Genomic DNA, 22,287 nt, shown 5'->3' with positions numbered 1-22,287 from the left:
GAGTTTTTCGTTTTCCGAATGCCATACTTGTCTTTAAAAGAGCGCCTCCTCTTTTGTCGGCGTGTGGAGAGGGGTGCGGGGTTACAATCACAAATGTCACACTTCAAAGCAGGCGACTCCAAGCGGTAATTCGCAAACAGGGGGAAACGAGACGGCGCACAGAACGCATCAATAGAAGCAAACTGCTCACACTGAGGAGCATAAGATCGCGCGACCTTGCAGCGACAACCATTTCATGGATAAAACGAATATCTTGCGAGAATTCACCACGTCTCTTTCAGTCAGACAACCAATACTTCCATGCAACTGGCCTGCTGACTTGCAAATCTCGCATCCTCTTGGTAGGTTTTTCATATTATTTGCAACACCTGCGCAAAAGTTATTTGCTTACAGGGAAGGAGGCAAGATTCTTAAACCCGACATCTGCTCCTAGTGCAGGCATATCTTACAAAACCATCAAGAAGGCAGCGCCGTTGCCACGGCAACTGTCTCCCCTACTTTGCCACTTACATTAGCATTTTCAATTTTATTTTGTTGTTACAAAGGGCAAGTGTCACTCCGGAAAACATAAAACTTTTGAAATTGCTGCTTAAACAGACCTCTTGGTTTGTATTTTACAGAGCAATTAAACCACGTTTCAGTGTTGTCATTTTGAATACAGGATGTCATTTCCTCTTTGACCTCCCAGAATTATGCGATTCTGCAACTTTAATCACCGTGCAGCGACAACCATTTCATGGATAAAACGAATATCTCGCGAGAATTCACCACGTCTCTTTCAGTCAGACAACCAATACTTCCATGCAACTGGCCTGCTGACTTGCAAATCTCGCATCCTCTTGGTAGGATTTTCATATTATTTGCAACACCTGCGCAAAAGTTATTTGCTTACAGGGAAGGAGGCAAGATTCTTAAACCCGACATCTGCTCCTAGTGCAGGCATATCTTACAAAACCATCAAGAAGGCAGCGCCGTTGCCACGGCAACTGTCTCCCCTACTTTGCCACTTACATTAGCATTTTCAATTTTATTTTGTTGTTACAAAGGGCAAGTGTCACTCAGGAAAACATAAAACTTTTGAAATTGCTGCATAAACAGACCTCTTGGTTTGTATTTTACAGAGCAATTAAACCACGTTTCAGTGTTGTCATTTTTATGTGGGCAGCATTACAGAACATGTTTTTTGGTTAGCCTGAGTTAATTAGCACAAAAAACCAGAGACAATCACCACTTGCGACTATAATAATTATAAAGGTAACTTCCCACACAATGCATCGGAGAGCAGTCACCCAAGCATCAACCACGGAACGCTCGCGAGCATTATTTAATGTTTAAATAGACACAAACATAAATATGACCTAAAGTGGAGCTACGTTATTATTTTTATTTGTGTGTAGCTGCAAACACGTAGCTACAGGTACTCAGAAACCATGTTGTAATCTCGTATTTTATATGTTTGTATTGATTTTATTTACGTTTGCTGCTTCGTTGTTGTTTTATTTTTTTGAAAATACAGACACGCGTGCAAATGTTAATTTGTTTTTTGTCTCTCTTAAATGTATTTTTTTTCTTGTGTTTGTTATTTCTATTTTTTTCTAACTTCAGTAGTGACCTTTATTGGTTTAACAACTTTAGCATCCTGCTGTTGCCCATTTGCATTCCACAGATGCTGAAGACTAACAGATTACAATCTTGTTTCCATATGGACATCTCTAAGGACTTGGTGATATTAACTTTATGTTCAGTTATAATTCTGTGCTCTGAATCTTTCTTGATTGTGTCTCACAAGAAAAGAGGGCTTGTTACTCTCAGTGAAGATAGTTATTGTTGTACTCAATGTCTTATTGGCTACACTACTGTGATGTTATGTAGTTGTTTCTTCCCAGGGTTTTCGGATTAATTGTGTTTTCGTTTTGGCTTCAGTGTCAATTAAAGCAAGAAAAGAAAGCATAATACTCGCCTCCATGTCTTTAATAAAATCTAGACTTTCAGACACCAAGGCTAGTAAATTTTCAATTAACAGCAATTAAATGAGAAGAGGTAATTAAACACGTCTAGAAAAAAAGTGACTCTAAGCCTTCTTTCAGTTGAAAACTATCAAGGTTTATCAAATAATTAAAGTGCATTTCTGAAGGCAAAAATAAAAGTTTGCCTAAATTGATTTACCAATACATGGTAAATCAGTATAGGGAATTAGCACAAGGCTGAAAAAATGCAGCAAAGAGAATCACAAGAAGTCAAGTTTCAGAGTAAAATATTTCTGAGTCCTAAGCAAGAGAAAGCTGGTGTAGGTCCTCTCTCTAAAGTCAGATAAACCAGACTCTGACTTACCTCCAGAAAAGAACCTTTTTATATAAAATACACAGTGAAATCAGTGTCACCATAAAGTGATCATACACCATTTCACAAATTGACAAATCTGAATACATAATGTAATACAGTATCATCTAGCACCATCCAAAAACTCTACCTAAATTAAAGGAAAATAGATAACCTCTTCTGACCTATTGTCAATGGATGCGTCAGAACAAATCTAGTTACACTCAAAACAATGACAGTCTTAATTTAAGAATAGGCCTTAAAGAAATGAAGAGTACTGAAAGTAGCAAACTGTTCCTCTGGAGTTGGAGAGTCGCACGTCAACTCAGTCCATTATAAAAGTGCACATCTTGATCTGTGTGATGAGAGGAGAAATAATAACATACAACATGGCTGCAATAAAATTCAAGATGGAGTTTAGGTTAGTTCGGGCCTCGTTCAGCCAAGCACAGGAACAGTTTTACAAAAAGCAGCATTTTTGTTTTTGTGCAAGAATGTTAATAACGATAGCCATACATATGAATAGACCCGTATGAGGCAAGCGACTTCCATTTTTTTGCATTGGCTATCTCCCGCCTGAAATTACCTCTTTTTCAATAAAAGTCAATTAGGGAAATACATCTTCCCATATTTTTTTAACCCCCACACTTTCATCATCTAAAATGTTGGCATGTATGTATGCAACCGGCACACAATTTCAATAAATGAGAATCCTCTTTATCAGTAGTGTGCAGAATCAGATATCCCATCCAGTTACACAGATGCGTAAAAAAGAAAAGCGTCCTGTAAACGTTTAAAAAGAACAACGTGTCAGAAATTACACCGGGCCACTTGGTAGCTAGGTTGAAAAATATCGACAGAAATCTTAACGAACAGGTAATTAGTCTGACGGACAGTAAGTAGCATTCCTGGTAACGCCACCCAGACTGCTGCGTGGAGGTCTTTGGAATGACCTTTGCTTTAAGCAGTGGGGCGAGGACACGGCAACTGACTGTTATCAGTGAAATGGGAATTCAGTTAAGTAGGTTAAAGGTCTGAGCTGTATTACCAGCATAGAAAGACAGAGGGCACCTTGGGAAACAGCTGTGAATGACGGCGATCAAGCCAACCCCTTTACGATTGTCAAAACAGCTTTGAGCACAGTCTGACCAAGTTAGAAATTGACATTTTTACGCAAAATCACGATCGTTTATTGCAAATCGCAACGTATTATTCACGTTCTATTACAACTTATTTTTATTCCCGTCAATTCTTTTTTAAAAAAAACTCATATTCTTTTAGAGTAATAATATTATTACTAAAATGAATATGTATAAATGCAGTAATTGAAAACAGCCAAATGTAGATATTTAGTTTCGACAACGACCCTCCGTTCGCCGGCTATGTTGCCCCTTCCGTTTCAAGATGGCGGGCGCACCGCGGGTCTGTGGGCGTGACTTGTGCGGAGGGAGGGGAGGAAGAAGTCCCTCCGGCACACGCTGCTTTGGATACTCTGTACAGTGCAGTTCTCATCCACCTTCGTTCCTAGTGAGACCCAAAGAAGCAGCAACGACGCCATGGCTCTCATCAGAGGTAAAGATTCCTGAATCTGTATCCTACCCACCAGGCTGTCGGTGGAGTAAAGAATATACTGACAGCGTGTAGGCTGTCAGTGAATGTTTACTTCTTTTTGCCACCTACATCTTCGTAACCCCCACATGTGTACAGTGAAGTGAGCCAGACCCTTCTTACCACCGTGATTTGTGCAACTCCCGACAACGCGATCCTTTATCCTGCATGTGAATATAGACTGTCGGTTCTCACACTGTCACCAGTAACCGTCTTCACAGCATTCTCCCCTCTTTAACCCTAGTAAGGACTTGTGCCACCATTTACTTGAGTCCATTTAGATGATTGGATTAATAGATATTCGGTATTGCTAGGTTGCAGGTATAACTTTCAGAGATTAAGTTTGATATTTTGTTCCAATTTTAGAACAAAGTAAGAGCAATTTGCAGAAATACAATAATAAAGACTAAGGGCCTGATTAAGAGTTTAGGCAGGGGACAAGTTACACCATCACAAATGTGATGCATATCCCATCTGCCGTATTATAGTCAGTCAATACTTTATTTCGGCTATATATAGCCATAAAAGTCAGATACATGAACAACAATACATATAAGTCATGACATACAATTTACATAGAATTGATAAAGGTGAATATTTCTCCATGATTAAGCAATACCAGATAAAATATAAATAAGCATATTAAATTATCTAAAAGCCAGAGTCAATAAAATGAATAATGCTAAAAACTGAGGTAGACTTAGTCAATTAAAACTATAGACAGGATGATCCTTAATTCCTCCTTTTACAAGTTATAACCGGAACGTTTCCTAATGATGTATACGTTGAATAAAAATCTACTTATACCATATACTATCACTTGAGAGGAGTTAGATTTTAATATGCGCTCCGCTACTTTATATGACTGAACCCCCATATTTCTACAAAGGGGTTTAATCCAAGAGGTCCTCGGTTTCTTATAGGTGATGTGGCAGGCGAGGTACTGCCGTACCAGTAAGGAGCCTGCGACAAACCCTAAGGGCGTGGTAACCAAGCAGCTGAGCCCAGGAAAACACTGGGCGCTGAGTGGTCATCTTGGTTCAATACAACCAATCGAGTGAGTCCAAGATTAAAAGGTCCCCCGAGAATCATGTGCCTTTGTTGTTGGCCCAATCACACTGGTAACGCGAGTGTCGCAGCTGCGGGTCACGGATGGGCTTAGGCAAGGCGGAGAGGGCATGTGGTGGGACAGCAGAAAGGACGCAATAGCCAAAGATTGAGCTGCTCAAGCACGTGTCCTTGCGATGCCTCATGACGGGCACGGGGAGCAGGCTATGGGGCTGCATGGGGTCATCAGAGGGCTGACCTAGCACTTGCAGTCCACAGCAGCAAGGTGTAGCCTAGAAGCCTGGTGCTAGACCCTGGTTGGGAAAGGACTTTTGCTCAGGGTGCTGTTATTGACCAAGGACTGCTGGATGAGTTACGACAATGTGGAAGCTGCTAATATTGCTAACTTTAGTGTGGTGTGTATGAATTGGTTCAAAGTGAGCACCTTCCATCTGAAGCCTGTGGGCCCATGATATAAGTGAATATCGTAGGAAAGATGCAGGAGCCTCTTCTGTATCAAGCAGGATCTTTATTACAGAGCATGGACAAAGCGTACACCACAACCGCTGACCGGACACCAACTGCCCCAGCTAGAATTCCCCCTGCAGCAACACGCTAGTACTAAGAACCCCACAAGCGTTCTAGCATCAGAACTGGGAAAGGACACAGAGGAAGGGCTTGAAGAACACTAGAAGTAGGGTAAGTACAAACATAGCTAATATGTATTTACAACACATCTTCCCGAAAAAAAGGGGACAAACAGACAATATATCCTAAGATACAGTTAAACATAATTAACATAAATAGTCATTCAAATAAGCCGGAGGCCTGCGAGACCTCACAGCCCTGGACTCCTCAGAGTGACTAAAATCATTGTTAGCACCAGCTTGACTCTGCACATCAAATGAACTACAAGCATCACCACCACCATCCTCCCTACAACGGCTTGCACTCTGACCCGGAGTATAACCCTCTGGAGTGGACAACAAATAGCCACTACTGGACGGAACTGGTTTTGCAGACAACATGGAATCCTCAGGTGAAACAGGCTTACTATACAATGCTACCCTTCGAAGGTTCCATTTCTCCCCATTGTCAAGAACAACATAATGTTGAAAAACCTTCTTCACCACATGAGGACCCCATAATTTCGAAAGTCCCTTGGCCACTCTCCCCGATTTAACTTTAACCCAGTCACCCTCAGCAATCGTTTTCCCAGTTTTCACACTTGCCTCCTGCTGAGCGCACCCAAGAAGAGAATCTTTAATCCAAGAGGGTGCTAGTTTGGTGCCAGGACGTCTCCCCCGCATGAGTTCAAAAGGCGACTTAGAGTCCTCTTTATGAACCGTGGTCCTATACGCCCACACCATATTTTTGACCATTTCATCCGCAAACCCTCCTGAAACACACGACATCTGAATGATCCCCTTAACTACTCTATTAGCTCTCTCACACACACCATTCGCTTGCGGACTATATAAGGAAGTGCGGTGATGAGTCACACCACACCCAGTTAAAAACACCTGCATTTTCTGAGACGTTAATTGAGTACCATTATCCGTGATTAAAACTGAAGGATACCCCTCATTCAGGAAGATGCCTTTTAAAAACTGTATAGTACAGTCAGTGGTTATATCCTTAACAAATTCCACAGCAAGCCACTTTGAATAAACATCAATTATCACAATGGCAAACCGTTGACTGAATGGCAATTTGTCCATTGGACCTATAAAATCCAGACTCACACTATGCCATGGTACCTCCGGACTGACAATGTGGCTCCGCGTTGCATTAGACCCAACCTTGAGTCTCTTTTTGCTGTCTCTACACACTGAGCAATTCTCCATCCACGAAGTCACCTGTGAATCCATGGCCGGCCACCAGAAATCCACTTTCAATCTACGCTGTGTGAGTGTTTGCCCTAAATGACCTTCATGTGCCAATTTTACAATTTTGTGTCTTAAACCATCTGGCGGAACGTATCTATCGCCTCTCATTAGAATACCATCCCCATACAATGATAACTCATCCAACACTTTAATGAATGGTCGCACTGGTGGCTGGACACAACTCTCCCGTCGGGAACCTAACTTCACCAAGTCGATCACCCTCTGCAGGACTATGTCTTTTCCCATAGCATCCAGCCACTCCTCTTTAGTAAAACTGCCATCGCTCAAGGCTACAACATCCTGAATAACGGCAACAGCCCCATCCTTGTATACATCAGAAAACTCCTTCAATGTATCATCTCCCTTAATAGGAAGCCTTGATAAACAGTCTGCCTGTACATTACGCCACCCTTGAACATAGAAAATATCATACTGATACTCCTGAAGCTTTGAAGCTAATCTTGCTAATCTTGGTGAACCCTTTCCAGCCCCCCCCTGGAGACAAAACCTTTAACAAAGGCGTGTGGTCAGTTTTAAGCTGGAATTTTGTTCCCCACAAATATGTCCTGAAGTATTGGACACCCCAAGCAGCAGCCAATGCCTCTTTCTCTATCACAGAATAATTCTGTTCAGATGACGAAAGGGTACGAGAGGCAAAAGCAATGGTCTTCTCACCCTCCTGCCATTTCTGCAACAAAATTGCACCAATTCCAGTGGCGCTAGCATCCACCATCAATATGGATGTGCGACTGATATCAAAGGGAGTTAACACATTTGCCTGACACAACTCTTTCTTTATCGAATTAAAACATTCCTCGTGGCAAGCATTCCAACAAAATTTCACCCCCTTTTTGAGTAACGATCTCAGAGTCATAGTTTTACTTGAAAAATTCTCCAAAAACTTTGAATAGAACTCTATGAGTCCCATAAAAGACCTAAGTTGCTCCTTGTCCGTGGGACGGGGAGCCATTTTTATAGCTTCAAGCAAATCTTTCTTCGGCTTAACACCCTGCGCAGATATCTCATAACCCAAATACTCTATGTTTTGTACAAGGAAACAACACTTCTCCTTACGCAAAGTCAACCCAGCATCTTGAATTCTTCCTAACACACTTTTAAGTACCTCGTTGTGTTCCGTAATCGTATCTCCAAATACAAGTATGTCGTCCTGGAAGAACACCGCTTTTTTAATCCCTTTAAAAATCTCAGTGACCATGCGTTGAAACACACTAGCTGCAGAGCTTAAACCAAACGGGAGTCTCGTGAACTGAAAGGTACCCTCGGTAGTGATGAATGCTGTAAGACCCTTCGACTCATCATGAAGACGGATTTGGTGATATGCACTCTTCAAATCTAATTTCGAGAAAAACTTAGCCCCTTGCAAAGTTGAGACCAGCTCGCCAATGTTTGGCAGGGGAAAGGTATCCGCCACCACATACTTATTCAGCGATCTCAAATCCACACAGAACCTGATTTTGCCATCAGCCTTCTGCGTGATGACGACCGGAGATACCCACGAAGATGCTTCTACTGGTTCGATGACACCACCCTGTAACATCTCCTCAATCACTTTCTTAACCTCATCCTTCACTGAAAGTGGGACTCGCCTCACCTTATGTTGTACGGGAACTGTGCCATGCTTTATGACTATCTTGTGAACGTACCCCTTCAACTCTCCCAACTCATCTCTAAACACATTCCCTGCTCCGTTAAGTATGTCACTGAGGGTGTACTCATCTACTACCATGACTTGATTGGGTGCTCTCGGGTTCACTATAATATGTAGGTCATATTGATGAATCCAACCCAGGATTGGTGGACCATCAACTGCAACATATACCTTCCCTTTAATTGACCTTCCTTCAAAATGAATATCTGCATCAAAGTACCCCAACAAATCTATCCTCTCTCCTTGGTAACCAGTTGGAGAGATATCACTCTCCTTTAAGGACATATCACCCCACTCGCCTCTGAATAAAGGCTCGGGAATGATTGTGTGTCTTGAACCCGTATCAACCATCAGGGTCACCTTACGGTTATTGATCACAAACTCTGTTTTTGGTCTCTCTTCTCTTTTCTCATTACAACTATATATACAATCATCCTCCACACTCAATATTTTATCTTTTTCACGCTTTAACTCCATGGGTCCGTCTTCGACAATGGCTACACTAGCATTCCCCTTAGTCCTACACATCCTTGAGAAATGTCCCAACCTCCCACACTTGAGACACTCTTTGTTATTCGCAAAACAGAATTTTGCGTCAGAATTATGGCTACTACTACCACATCTGGAACAACCTCTGTTGCTAGGGTTTTTCCCAAAATTGCTTTTCTTTAAGGGATTCTTCCCTTTATATCTCATCACACCCACAGCCTCTTCATAACCTGATTCACACTCCATCTTTGTTTTCTCAGTCACCACAGAAATCGCACTCTGTTGTGGACTGCATTTTTCTAACTCTTTCGTACACTTTTCCGATTCCTCCACCACTTTGGCTAAATCTATAGCCACTTTCAATGACGGATTCTTAGCCGCCCACAGCCTCTCCTGTATCTTTCTATTGTTGCACTGCACTATGAGTTGATCCCGTATCAACTCATCACTCATTGCCCCAAAGTTACACTTGATAGATAATTCCCTAAGGCGTGCAACAAAGTCATCTATCGATTCTTCCGTGCGCTGTTTGTGAGTATAAAATTTATATCTATTCATTACGAGGTTCTCTTCTTTACCAAACCTCACTTCCAGTCTTGTTACAGCCTCCTTATACTCATTAGGAATGGGTTGCCCACTAGCTTGCAACGCTTGAGGAAGGTACTGAAATTCTCGTTGTCCCTCTTTGCCAAGGGCACTCAGAAGAAGTGCTTTCTTCCGTTTAGCAGCAAAATCCTGACCATCCAAGGCGTCCAAGTAATTTTCAAACATGCGTATCCAATCTTCCCAAGAGATTGATGGTGCCCCTGGTTCGCTAAGAAACTGAGGTGGTAAGGTCACATTGACTTGTTGATTTGCTTGCTGTGACATGCTAGTTAGCTGCTTCTTTTTCCTTTTAATTTATTTATCTTGGGACCCTCTTATTGGCTCCTCGCTATGCGTGCGAAATCTCCCTCGTTTTTTGCTGGTTACAGGCTTCTAATTCCGTTTTCTTCGATATTGTTCCTGTCCCAATCCAAGATGGCCGCTTGTTAGCGCGAGACTATGACGTTGCGCAACCTCGCAGTATCGGCATGACACTGACTCAGACGCGAAGCGCTGCTGCTAGGCAACGCTCAATGAGAGAGTTCGCGCCCCTTAGCATTATTTACGCATTAAGCTTGTAGCCTAGCAACGCTTGAAGTTATTGCGTGCTCGCGCTGTTACGTAGAGCTACGCTGCTGCTTGGTTGCGCTTCAACTCGAGACCGCTAAAAAGATTCGACCAACTCACGGTTCGTCGAGTGACATCACTTTTGCTCGCAAATGTCGCCAAATCGCCTCTTTCACTGAGAAATGTTCGGTTTCAGAGCATCACACCCTCATGCCATTAGCATTGCTCCGCACGTCGTGAATTCTTTTTGGTCGTTGTCGCTCGTTGTCCATCCGCTCCGTAAAGATCAATGGATTCGCTCCCACGTCCGGTCTGCAACTCAACTCGTCGCCAAATTGATATAAGTGAATATCGTAGGAAAGATGCAGGAGCCTCTTCTGTATCAAGCAGGATCTTTATTACAGAGCATGGACAAAGCGTACACCACAACCGCTGACCGGACACCAACTGCCCCAGCTAGAATTCCCCCTGCAGCAACACGCTAGTACTAAGAACCCCACAAGCGTTCTAGGATCAGAACTGGGAAAGGACACAGAGGAAGGGCTTGAAGAACACTAGAAGTAGGGTAAGTACAAACATAGCTAATATGTATTTACAACAGCCCACTGTCCAAGTGCCAGCTGGGTCTTGCATATTAAGGATCCAGGCTCCAATTTGAAATAGTAGATTTATTCAATAAACCCAGCAGAAGTGAGGAGGACAGCCTGGACACTCCTCTTCCAGCGTTGGTCAGTCTGCAAGTCATCTCACTGGATTCCATAGTTACAGAATGTACTAGTTGGAACCCAATGAGGTCACATTGCTACAAGGACACAAACACAACACTTCCCCTTTCTCACACAATTTGCAATACTTGTATAACAATAAAATCTCAATAACACTTTGTGAATAAATTTGCATGTGATATCACGCTAATTCACGAAGAACAAATATGTGTGATGTAATACTTTAAATACAGAGGTTTAACACAAACTCGACCAGCTCTGGTCACATCATAATTATTTTCAGGAATAGTACACTCTTTGGACGAGGCTCTTGTGTCAACACTCTCTTCCCCTTCTATAGCAGAAGAAGACAGTTCAGGATCACAAGAATGTACATTGTGGGTGGAATTTTCTATAGTGCAAGGATAGGAATCAAATTCAGAGGGACAATCTTCAATCCAATCGTATTCAATGGGACGACTAATAGTCCCATTTATGCAAGAAAGATCAAAATCACCTCTGAATTTGGCAGTTCTGCTAGCATGCCACACCTTCCCATCGCTTAACAATGCAGAATTGCATAAAACTTTAATGACCTTTAAAGGAGACGAAAAGTTACTTTCACCTTTACGTACAAGCCTTCCTTTTCTTACTTTAACAATTTCATCCACACAAAGATGTACTTTTTTATATTATGTGTGCGATCAAAGAAATCTTTCTGTTTCTGTTGATTATCTACCATAGATTTCCTTACCTTACTAGGAGACCAAACTACAGATCTGGTACTTTTTAACCAACCCATGTTATCTTTTGTACCTGGTAGTCTACCTCTCATCAATTCAAACGGGGCATAACTTGAAGACTCACAACGAGTTACTCTATATGCATTTACAGTCTTCCTTAGTTCATCTACCCAGTCTAAATGATTACTGGCAGATAGTTCAATAACACTTTTGATTACTCTGTTAAAGCGCTCCACACAACCATTTCCTTCTGGATGGTACAGAGAGGTGGTTCTATGGTTGATACCTGCTTCCTTGATAAATTTTTTTAATGATTTGCTGACAAATTGTCCTCCATTGTCGGAAATAATATCTTTGGGAAGACCTTCACGACCAAATATGTCAGCTAGAAATAAAAGTATTGCTTCAGTGTCAGCCTTGTCTACAATGCTATATTCAGGCCATTTTGAAAAATGATCAATAATGTATTTAAAAAAATTATGGGTATGTCGTACTGGGCCAAAAATATCGATGCCCATTCTTTCCCAAGATATATGGGTAACAGCAATGGGGTGTAACGGAGTTTTGTGAGTAGTCAAACTCTTGTCCGAATTAGAACATTGGACACACTTCCTTATCTCTTTTTCAATATCCCTATCTAGGCCAGACCACCAACATGACTGTTTTATTCTAGTCTTGTACTTTACGATTCCTAAGTGACCTTCACGACAAAGATTAATAATTTTACTACGAAACTCTAAGGGAGGAATCAGTCTTCCACTTCTGAGTAATAAGTCTTCTACCACTGAAAGGTCATTCCTAACTTCCCAAAAGGCAAGGAGACTATTATGTACAAGTGCCTTTGCTGGTCAGCCTTTTTGGACATACTCAACTACCAACGTCAAGTTTGAGTCTTTGATTAAGCTTTGTGTCCACTCAAAATGGGAAATGTTTTGCAACTCATTACCAAAGACAGAGGCAACCATCCATTCATCCCATTCATTCTTTTCGTCTTTGATGTTGCGAAGTGGACATCTGCTTAAAAAATCAGCAATTCTATTGTTTACACCTGGGACATAAATCACATTGTAGACGTAATCAAGTAACGGAATTGACATTCGTGAAATTCTAGGCGAAACATTGCTCAGACCTTTTGAAGTAAGAACTTTAGTTAATGGTTTGTGATCTGTCCTAACTGTTACACAACTACCCCAAATATACTTTCTGAAATTCTTTAGAGCCCAAACACAGCCCGAAGCTTCCCTTTCAATGACTTGAGTATTTTTCTTCCGTGTCAGTGAGAGCCCTAGAAGCAAATGCAACAACACACTCACTCCCGTTTTCTTGAATCTGTGATAAAACTGCGCCTAAACCTTTCCCACTGGCATCTGTGGTGATAATACTCTCCAGATCTGGAGAGAAACCTTTGAGCGAAGGTGCAGAGCATATATCCTTTTTTATGCTTTCAAAACTTGTTTGACACTCGGGAGACCAAATAAATGTACAACCTTTCTTCAGTAGTTGTCTAATACTGTACATTTTTCCAGAGAAGTTTTGTACAAACTTAGAATAGAATTCGGCTAATCCCAAAAAGGATCTTACCTCATCCTTATTCTGGGGAACCGGGACATTCATAATAGCGTCCACCAGTTCCGATTTTGGAAAGATTCCTTTACAACTAATTTCATGTCCTAAGTAGGTAACGTTATTTCTTGCTAGTTTACATTTAGATTCTTCTGCAGTTAATCCTTTGAACTCCAAAACTTCAAGAACTTTAATCAGGGTATTATCATGCTCAACTTTATTCGAACCCATGACTAAAATGTCATCTTGAAAGAACACCATGTTTTCCATGTCATTGAAAATTCTATGCATTAGTCGCTGAAACATGGCCGCGGCTGATGCTAAACCAAAAGGTACCCGTTTAAATTGAAAAAGTCCAATAGGAGTAATAAAAGCCGTTAGATGTCTGCTTTCTGTATGAAGCGGGACCTGATGGTATGCAGAGGTTAAGTCGATGGTGGAAAATAATTGTTTGTTTCTAGTGGCAGAGAGTAACTCTGAAATCCTTGGTAGTGGAAAAATATCAATGAAAATATTCTTGCTAAGTTCTCTCAAGTCCACACAGAGGCGGACGCGGCCATTGGCCTTGCGTGCCACTACTAAGGGGGCGACCCAATCTGACGATTCAATTTGTTCAATTAGACCATTCTGTACCAATTTGTTTAACTCTTTGATAACTTCATCTTTGACACTCATAGGAATGTTCCTAACCTTATGAATACACGGGCGGGCGTAACTCTTCAGAATAATCTTATGGGAAAATCCTTTTAGTTCTCCTACTTTCCCTGAAAAAACTTTAGGAAATCTTGCCTTAATCATGTCGTACTGCTTTTTGTTGGAATCAACAACACTTAAAACTGGATCTGCGCTGTTGGGATCCAATAATATTCCTAATTCGCCCTGGTCCCACCTTCCTAGGACACAAGGTCCTGATTTGTAAACATAAAGTTTGCACTCAGCACTTCTACCTTTAAATTCAAAAGGTAGTTTCTTAAATCCTATGAGATCAATGGGTTCGCCTGTATAACTTACAGGATGCACATCAGGAACCTCAAACCTGTTACCCAATTTTTCTTTAAAAGTTTCGCTGGCGTGTGACGTGTCAATCGTTATGCACGCAGCTTCTGATGCGCGAAGAAACTGAAAATGGCAGCGTGGACTGAAATGTGGGCCGATTCAAATCCCACGTACCTTGGAGGATTCCAACAATGCTGTATCCAACAGCGTTTCACTGACCTTTGGAATGCCGATCCGCTGCCTTTGACGGGTGATGCCGATGACGCTGGTAAGGTTGCAGGCACTTCAGCGCAAGAGTGAACAGCGTGTTGAAAGTCAAATTCCTACTTGTAGCGAAATAAAGAATTTCGTAGTGGCATCAATGTGGGTCCGCTGTTGCTGGGTTTAGCTGCTCTAGCTCGTCGCCATTCTTGCATATTAATGATCCAGGCTCCAATTTGAAATAGTAGATTTATTCAATAAACCCAGCAGAAGTGAGGAGGACAGTCTGGACACTCCTCTTCCAGCATTGGTCAGTCTGCAAGTCATCTCACTGGATTCCATAGTTAGAGGATGTACTAGTTGGAACCCAATGAGGTCACATTGCTACAAGAACACAAACACAACACTGGGCAGGTCCCTCCTGTTCATTCAGTGCTGCCTGTCCCTAGCCCCTCCTGGCCCCCCCATGTTGACGGGGCAAGAAGCGAGTAAGCACTGCCCCAAAGAGGCTGCTAGCGAGCAGCAGAGCCTTCAATGGTGTTTTTAAAATATTGTGGATCCCTATGGTTTATAGCAAAGTTTGGTTAATCCTAGTCTCAGCCTGTAGGTGTTATGTACGTTACAGTGCCCAGTGTTTGCTCTTTAACCTCTCTGGTTGTGTTGTAAGCACTGTTCCAAGTAAGGAGCACGCCCGAGGGTGCTCACACGTCTGTTCCCCCGAGCGTGCAGTGCTGTGTGTGGAGCGCTCACCCACAGCACATTCCTGGAGAGCATTCGCTGCCGCTTTTAAAACTCAAGCGGCGCGAAAAATGGTAATTTCTTGGTTGCGGTGGCTCCTGCACTAGCTGGGTTTCCTTCCTAATGAAGCGCGGCTGGGGGCTGTTTGTTGGCCTTTGTGAAAATATTTGTTCATTGCAGCACCATCATGCGCCGCAATTAACATAAATATTTTCACAATGGCCTACAATCAGCCCGCAGCCTTGCTCCTTTAAGAGAAGAAATGCGGCAAGTCCAAAAGCACGACGTGTGCTTTACATGTCGTTCTCTTGAACTTGATGCATGTATTTTCTTAATAGAGCACGCCTGCAGACTTATGGCCATTGTGAAAATATTTATTTTAATTGCATCGCATGACAGTGTTGCAATTAACAGAAATACTTTCCCAAATGCCCACAATCAGATTGCAGCCGTGCTCTGTTAAGAAAATAAATTCAGCAAGCACAAAAAAACGACGTGTAAAGCACACGTCGTGCTTTTGGACTTGCATGGTGAAAAAGAAGAGATGCGTATCAAAAGAAAAGAGAACAAAAAAAATGCATAAACAACCTCAGTAAATGTAAACAAGGACAGGGGAGCGGGCAGAGGAGCTGATTCACCAAGGAGATAGAAAGGCAGTGATCCTTGATTGCAAGATAACACAAATACATTTATTTAGAAAGAAATTCAGAGACAGAATTTATTTAGGTGTTATCAGAATGTCAAGTGCGTGGTGCGAGTGCAAGGATTGGATGGAGGGCAGGGATTTCTTAACTGTTTCCACCACGCCTGAAAAACACAGATCATGCTTGCACATAGTCCAAACTTGGAAATTTCCAGAATTAGCAACGGCTGGCTTCAGTGATCCTTGGATGAGTGCGAGACATACACTATACTGTGTGCTGAGCTTTGTGATTCGATTTTGACTTTCAAATGGTGCCGGCTAAGACACGTAAGGGCTGAGGTAAGGTAGTCAAATTTTCAGGCGCCTGTCTGAAGTTGAAATTGCAGGAGCAGTACTGCTCTTTTTTACCTAGGATTTTTTTATTCAAACATCATACCTCAAATGCAGACAAGAATAAGCAATATCAAGAAAATTCCTCTTTTGTTCGAGTGGGACCTGCTTCAGCTTTCATACTATCCGGCAAATTGTTGCTGAACAGGCCCTATCATTAGATCCAGCTCTAATCTGTTGCAATATTGCACGCGTGTTACCTCCATTTCACGACAAGCACCTGCATATGTATCTAAACTCTTCTTGACATTTTGGGGCAGAACTCTACATCTGTATTTTACCTGGCCTATGCTTCACTAGTAATATTAACTGCACAACACCTCCGCTACATATCCTAACATCAATGTTTGGGCTGTGCTGTCTATTTCCACAGAAACTATCTTACCTTGTCTGAGAAATTGTTGTCCAGTATCGGTGATCAGGACAGTTGCAAGCTATTTATATGAAACTGGCTAAACCGTATGTAGGAGATTATGATCTGCTTCTTATAGTTACCCCCACTTTTTGCTGTTTCCCTGTTTTTCGACTTTAGTCTGGCTGGGACCCTGCTATCCAGGGCCCCAGCCTAGCTGCTTCCTCTCTAAATTGATTGCATGTACTTTAGGGACACCAAAGATTGGATTCTGGGGTACCCTTATAAGTCCCTAGTATATGGTATACTATGTACCTAGGGCACAAGTACCCCAGAGGCCTCTCAGGGGCTGCAGCATGTATTATGCCACCCCTGGGAGACCATTCAAAATGACAGAACAGGTCTGATACAGCAGCCTGTGTAAGGTGCTGTATGCACCCCTTACTTAGATATAGGTTTCCTATATGTATCCATATCACTGCACATATAAACCTATCAGTCACCCCATGGCAGGCCTTATCAATCCTGAAGGCAGGGTGCTGGGTTTTATGTGAGAGGGTGCCCATGCATGAGCAGAGCTCAACTGCAGCCTTCGGAACCTTTATTCCGTAGTTGTTTGTGATGCAGCCAAACCATATACTCTTAAGTGCATTATAACCTCGCGGTAAATGCTAACTTTGGAATGGTGGGAAACATGTCGTGTTTGGTGTCAAACACCTTGGAATCATACCTCCACACCAGTAACTGGCGGGGGAGGTATGATTCCACCCTACTAGAGGGAGAAATATGACTTCACTGTTACGCCTGGTACCAGCTTCACAGACCCTGGCATCACAAAATGGATGCTGCCAGCCACAGACACGAGTCTGCCCTACTGCTGCTGGACGAAACTCCGGCAGGGGAGGCTGGACAATAGGTTTCCTGTCACAGGGAGGTGTGACCACCTCCCAGACAGGCTTTAGTGTATTGGGGCTGGGTGGGTGCACTCCAAGAGTGCTTTGATGTCTGCACTGGAGGCACATTTGGTGTCCCTGTGCATAGTCCAGCTCAAACCGGTTGCAGGGGCTACCAGCCTCTGCTCTGGTACGAAACTGGACAAAGGACATGGGTGTAGCCACCCATCTGTCCTGACCCTCCCATAGGTGGGTCCCCAGAGTTTGTCCCACCCCTTCCTCGGGTATAAAGTAGGAACCCCTGGATACAGGACTTTAGATTTACCTGGACGAAACTCTGCTACAGAATCCCAGAACTTCAACTATCTACACGACGTTTGATGACCGAAGAATCTCCCTTGGAGTGAAGGAGTTACTCCCCTGCAAGGCAGGCACCAAAGACGCATCTGTCCGGTTTGCAACTACGCAGCTCCTGAAGGACTCCGAAGACTCTACAACACAGGAGGTGGGTTTCCAAGCTTCCACGAGGCCGATCAGTGCTCTCAGCAATCCTGAGAGCCAAAGCCTCCGTGGGGACCGTGCAACCCGAACCCCTGGACACCGTACACATTTGCAGCAGCATATGCTTCTTGGCGATCCCTGAGGCTGTGCTTTGACCTACTTGTAGTCCAGACCCCGAGCCGTGATTCCCTCGAAGATTACTGGCCTACACTCCTCTAGTGACCCGTGGACTGGTATTTAGTGATTCCTCTCTAGGTCCCTTTGCTGTCCCTTGTCCGTTGACTTGTGGGTCCCTGAGAAGGGTACTTTAACTTTCAACGGGCTTACCTGTTTGCTCCAGACTTGCCCTGACTCTCCATCGCTTGGGGACTCCACAGAACCTTGCTGGTCCACACCGAAGCTGTTTTACTCTCACCGTGTGGGTTGCTGTTGCCAAGGCATGTTGATCTCCAACCCAAACAGTCACCCCCCCCCCCCACCCCGCCCCCCCAGCACTCGACATCCTTCATGGGACAGCTCGCCTGCAGACTGTGGTTGTCGTCGACACCTCCTGGTCCCCGGTATTAGTGGAGTGAAGCTTCGTCATGGCACCTGAAACACCTGACATCGGTGGGCATTCGTCTATCGGGCCCCTGGTCACTGGCAAGTGACCCAGACTCTGTCCCCTCTGCTTTCAGGTTCGTCTCATCTTCGATACAGGCTTGGATCACCCCGGACACTTTTCCTTTCCATGGCAGCAGCACTTTACAGCAACTCTCTATTGGAAACGACGAAGATTCCTGACACCTATGCACCCGGCTTATCTGGGTTAGGTAACAACGAGTACTCCGGTGCTCACGTGGGTGCTGGCCTTAGAACCTTCTAAGTTTAAAAGGGTTTGCTCCAAGTCCTCTCCAAAGTGTCCTTAATCTCTAAAATTCCAACTGCGACTTTCACATAGGATTGTACGGAGCTCGCGACTGTGTTCTCACACTGCATGCGTCCCCCGTGGGTCCCCTGTCTCACTACCTTTGGTGGTTCCTTGGGGTCCCAGCGATTCTACGTGCTCTAGGCACTGTGTCTAGTCAAGTCGTGGCTCTTATACCACTTTCTTAATATATGGTTTTGTCTCCCCCTGGGGCCCATTGTATATTGTGCTATTTACTGTTGTTTTAGAACTGTAATATTTTGTGCCTTGTTCTCTAATCTCATAAAGAGGTTAGTAGAGAGTGCTTAGTAATAAATATATATATACCTTGTGTGGTTCTCCTTTAATTTGGCCATTCAAGAGGTTATCATCTGGTAAACCAAGCTGCTTTACTTTCCTTCGAGACTTAGCCTGAAGGCTTCTCTCCATAGCTACCACTAGGATAGCTTTCAATAAAGGTGGTCTTAAACCTAATCATAAATAAAGGTTGTTTGGACTGGTGCAAGGTGCCCACAATAACTAGTGGACAGCATATACCAGGCCAACTTGTCACGCCGTACATACACAACTATGCCAAATACCACGCATCAGGCGTTCGACTGAGTAGTTTTTTAAATATAACACTGCGAAGCTCTGGCTGCCAGCTATGACCTATGTGGGACTGTCAGTGCCACAGCCTGAGGCATGCCCGATGCCCGCAGCTTATCTGCGAGTCAGCTGACTGTGTTGACAGAGACGTTTTAAGGCATGGGCAAAGTGGGCTTTCAGGGGCCCCCTGATAGAGCCAGCTCTTTCTGCATAAGGTCTTTCCCTGATGCCCTTTAATAATTCTTATACAGATGGTTTAAATACTGTTTCCCTTCAATTCATTTTTAATGTGAGTGATGTGTGAGAGTCTACTACAGACATTTTGCAGCGAAATGTTGCATTTATGTTTCATGCAACATCCATAAAAAAGTTTCTTTAACATCAAAACAGGACCTCACATAAGAGAAATGATAGGGTGTCACAAAGATTATTACAGTAATATTGTTGAGCTGCTGCTGTGTTAAAATATTGAAAACACACGTCACTATCCCTGAATATTAGATGTAACAACTTTCTAATTTGGACGAGTGTTCCTTTGCACTGTCAATGGCCTGGCCGAAGAGTTCATGAAAGAGCTGAAATAGGATAATACATTCAAATCTGTTCAGAACAGGGGATCCCAAAATACGTTTGGCCCAGGGCCCCCAAAATCCGTAAGATGTCCCTGTGTGTTGACTCTTAATTAGGCAGCTGAGAAGAGACCTATTGTTGTTCCTGTTGGGGCCTCACATCTTTCTGTTGTGGGCTGGGTCCTACGTGTGACCAAGAGGCCCTGGAGTTTACACTGATGATCTGCATCCTGATCGCATTGATTGACTGCTGGCAGCAACGAGGATCCAGGGGGACCAGTGTAGGAAAAGGCTGGCTAAGGCACCTGTGTTTTAGTAGCTCAGCTAACATGCTATGGCTGTTAATAAGTAAAACAAAGACTTCAATTATTCTAAGCTGCCTGGCCTGCAATCCTGGCCTGTAGTGTACTGAGTCTAAGAACTGTGTAGTCACGCATTCTGACTCTGCTCGGTTTTCAGCTGCCTGCTGTTAGTGCACTTTAGTTGTTGCTCAAATGGGTGTAATATTTCTGATATTTATATGTTTCCCTCATCTTCATTGCTTGATATTGCCCACGATAAAGTGTCACTCATACTTGTTGAAATATCTTTTATAATTTCACTGAAATTCTGAAAATGTCACACATAGCATTCTGAAACCTTGGCAGCTATGCTTGCTGCATGTTATTTTTCAATTGAGTATACCACTGCATCTAGGAACAATCTTATCTGCTGCTTACTTTTGGAGGCAGAATTCGCCCCTTTTACAATAGAGCAAATAATAGTGCTGATACCAATTGATTTCATTGGGACATTCACCTTTGATGGAAATGGCAAAACTTACCTGCATCATTCATACGCTCCCAGAAATCATGTTACTACCATCTTTTAAATGAATTAAAACAGGTTTAGATTTAAAAAGAGTTACAACAAACAAATGATGGACGGAATGCTGACAATGCAGACATTCTCCCCCAGTCAAGAGATCTGGGTTAAATCCATCGTTCTTTTGCCCACTACGCCACCCCAGTTCAGACATGGCCAAATGCAAATCAGTCTTGACCCTGTGCCTCATGGGAACAGTCCAGCCCGAACTGCCAAGCCATGTCTTCCCTGGACCGGAATCAAGCATCCTAGGACCGGTTTCTGGCTATCAGCCGTCATCAGCCAGGATAGCTTGACTCCAGTGGCGTAGTGAGCACGGGTCCCACGTCTGGGAATACCCATCCCACTTAGGGCGAAAAGCGTTACAACAAACAAATGATGGACGGAATGCTGACAATGCAGACATTCTCCCCCAGTCAAGAGATCTGGGTTAAATCCATCGTTCTTTTGCCCACTACGCCACCCCAGTTCAGACATGGCCATGGGGCACAGGGTCAAGACTGATTTGCATATGGCTGGGTTCAAACTGGAATGGCATGGTGAGCAAAAAAACGATGGATTTAGGCCCAGATCTCTGTACTGGGGTGAATGTATGACATTGTTCTGCATTCTGTCCATCAATTGTTATTTTTGCATTTGTCACCCCGAGTGGGAAGGGTATGCTCAGACGTGAGTCCCTTGCTCTCCATGCCACTGGAATCAAGCTATCCTGGCTGATGAGGGCTGAAAGCCCGAAACCGGTCCTAGGATGCTTGTTTCCAGTCCAGGGAGGACCTGGCTTGGCAGTTCGGGCTGGACTGTTCCCATGGGGCACAGGGTCAAGACTGATTTGCATATGGCTGGGTTCAAACTGGAATTGCATGGTGAGCAAAAAAACGATGGATTTAGGCCCAGATCTCTGTACTGGGGTGAATGTATGACATTGTTCTGCATTCTGTCCATCAATTGTTATTTTTGCATTTGTCACCCCGAGTGGGAAGGGTATGCTCAGACGTGAGTCCCTTGCTCTCCATGCCACTGGAATCAAGCTATCCTGGCTGATGAGGGCTGAAAGCCCGAAACCGGTCCTAGGATGCTTGTTTCCAGTCCAGGGAGGACCTGGCTTGGCAGTTCGGGCTGGACTGTTCCCATGGGGCACAGGGTCAAGACTGATTTGCATATGGCTGGTTTCAAACTGGAATGGCATGGTGAGCAAAAAAACGATGGATTTAGGCCCAGATCTCTGTACTGGGGTGAATGTATGACATTGTTCTGCATTCTGTCCATCAATTGTTATTTTTGCATTAGATTTAAAAAGAGGCGTTCCTTGCTTATGACATTATAGAAACTGAAAATTTAGCATTAGGATTGACTTAAGAACGTAAGGATTGATTTTAGACTGGAGAAAGGATATCTAAAATTGGCCATGTTCTCATGAAAATATTGCTGAAATAGGCCGTGTGTTCGCGAAAACAACTGAAAG

At 43.4% G+C, this 22,287-nt stretch overlaps 1 protein-coding gene across 1 annotated transcript in view; it reads left to right on the top strand.

The window, feature by feature from the left end:
- Positions 1 to 3,744: 3,744 nt before the first annotated feature.
- ACAA2 (acetyl-CoA acyltransferase 2) overlaps positions 3,745 to 22,287 on the top strand; it is a 173,936-nt gene continuing 155,393 nt past the window's right edge. The window contains exon 1 of the mRNA XM_085629668.1: positions 3,745 to 3,891. Coding sequence (XP_085485794.1) covers positions 3,876 to 3,891 — 16 coding nt within the window. The 5' untranslated portion in view covers positions 3,745 to 3,875. The remainder of the gene's footprint in view (positions 3,892 to 22,287) is intronic.

Source organism: Triturus cristatus, chromosome 2_1 (genome assembly GCF_964204655.1).
Source record: "Triturus cristatus chromosome 2_1, aTriCri1.1, whole genome shotgun sequence".
NCBI classification, from domain to species: domain Eukaryota; kingdom Metazoa; phylum Chordata; class Amphibia; order Caudata; family Salamandridae; genus Triturus; species Triturus cristatus.
This window is presented reverse-complemented; position numbering and strand designations above follow the sequence as displayed.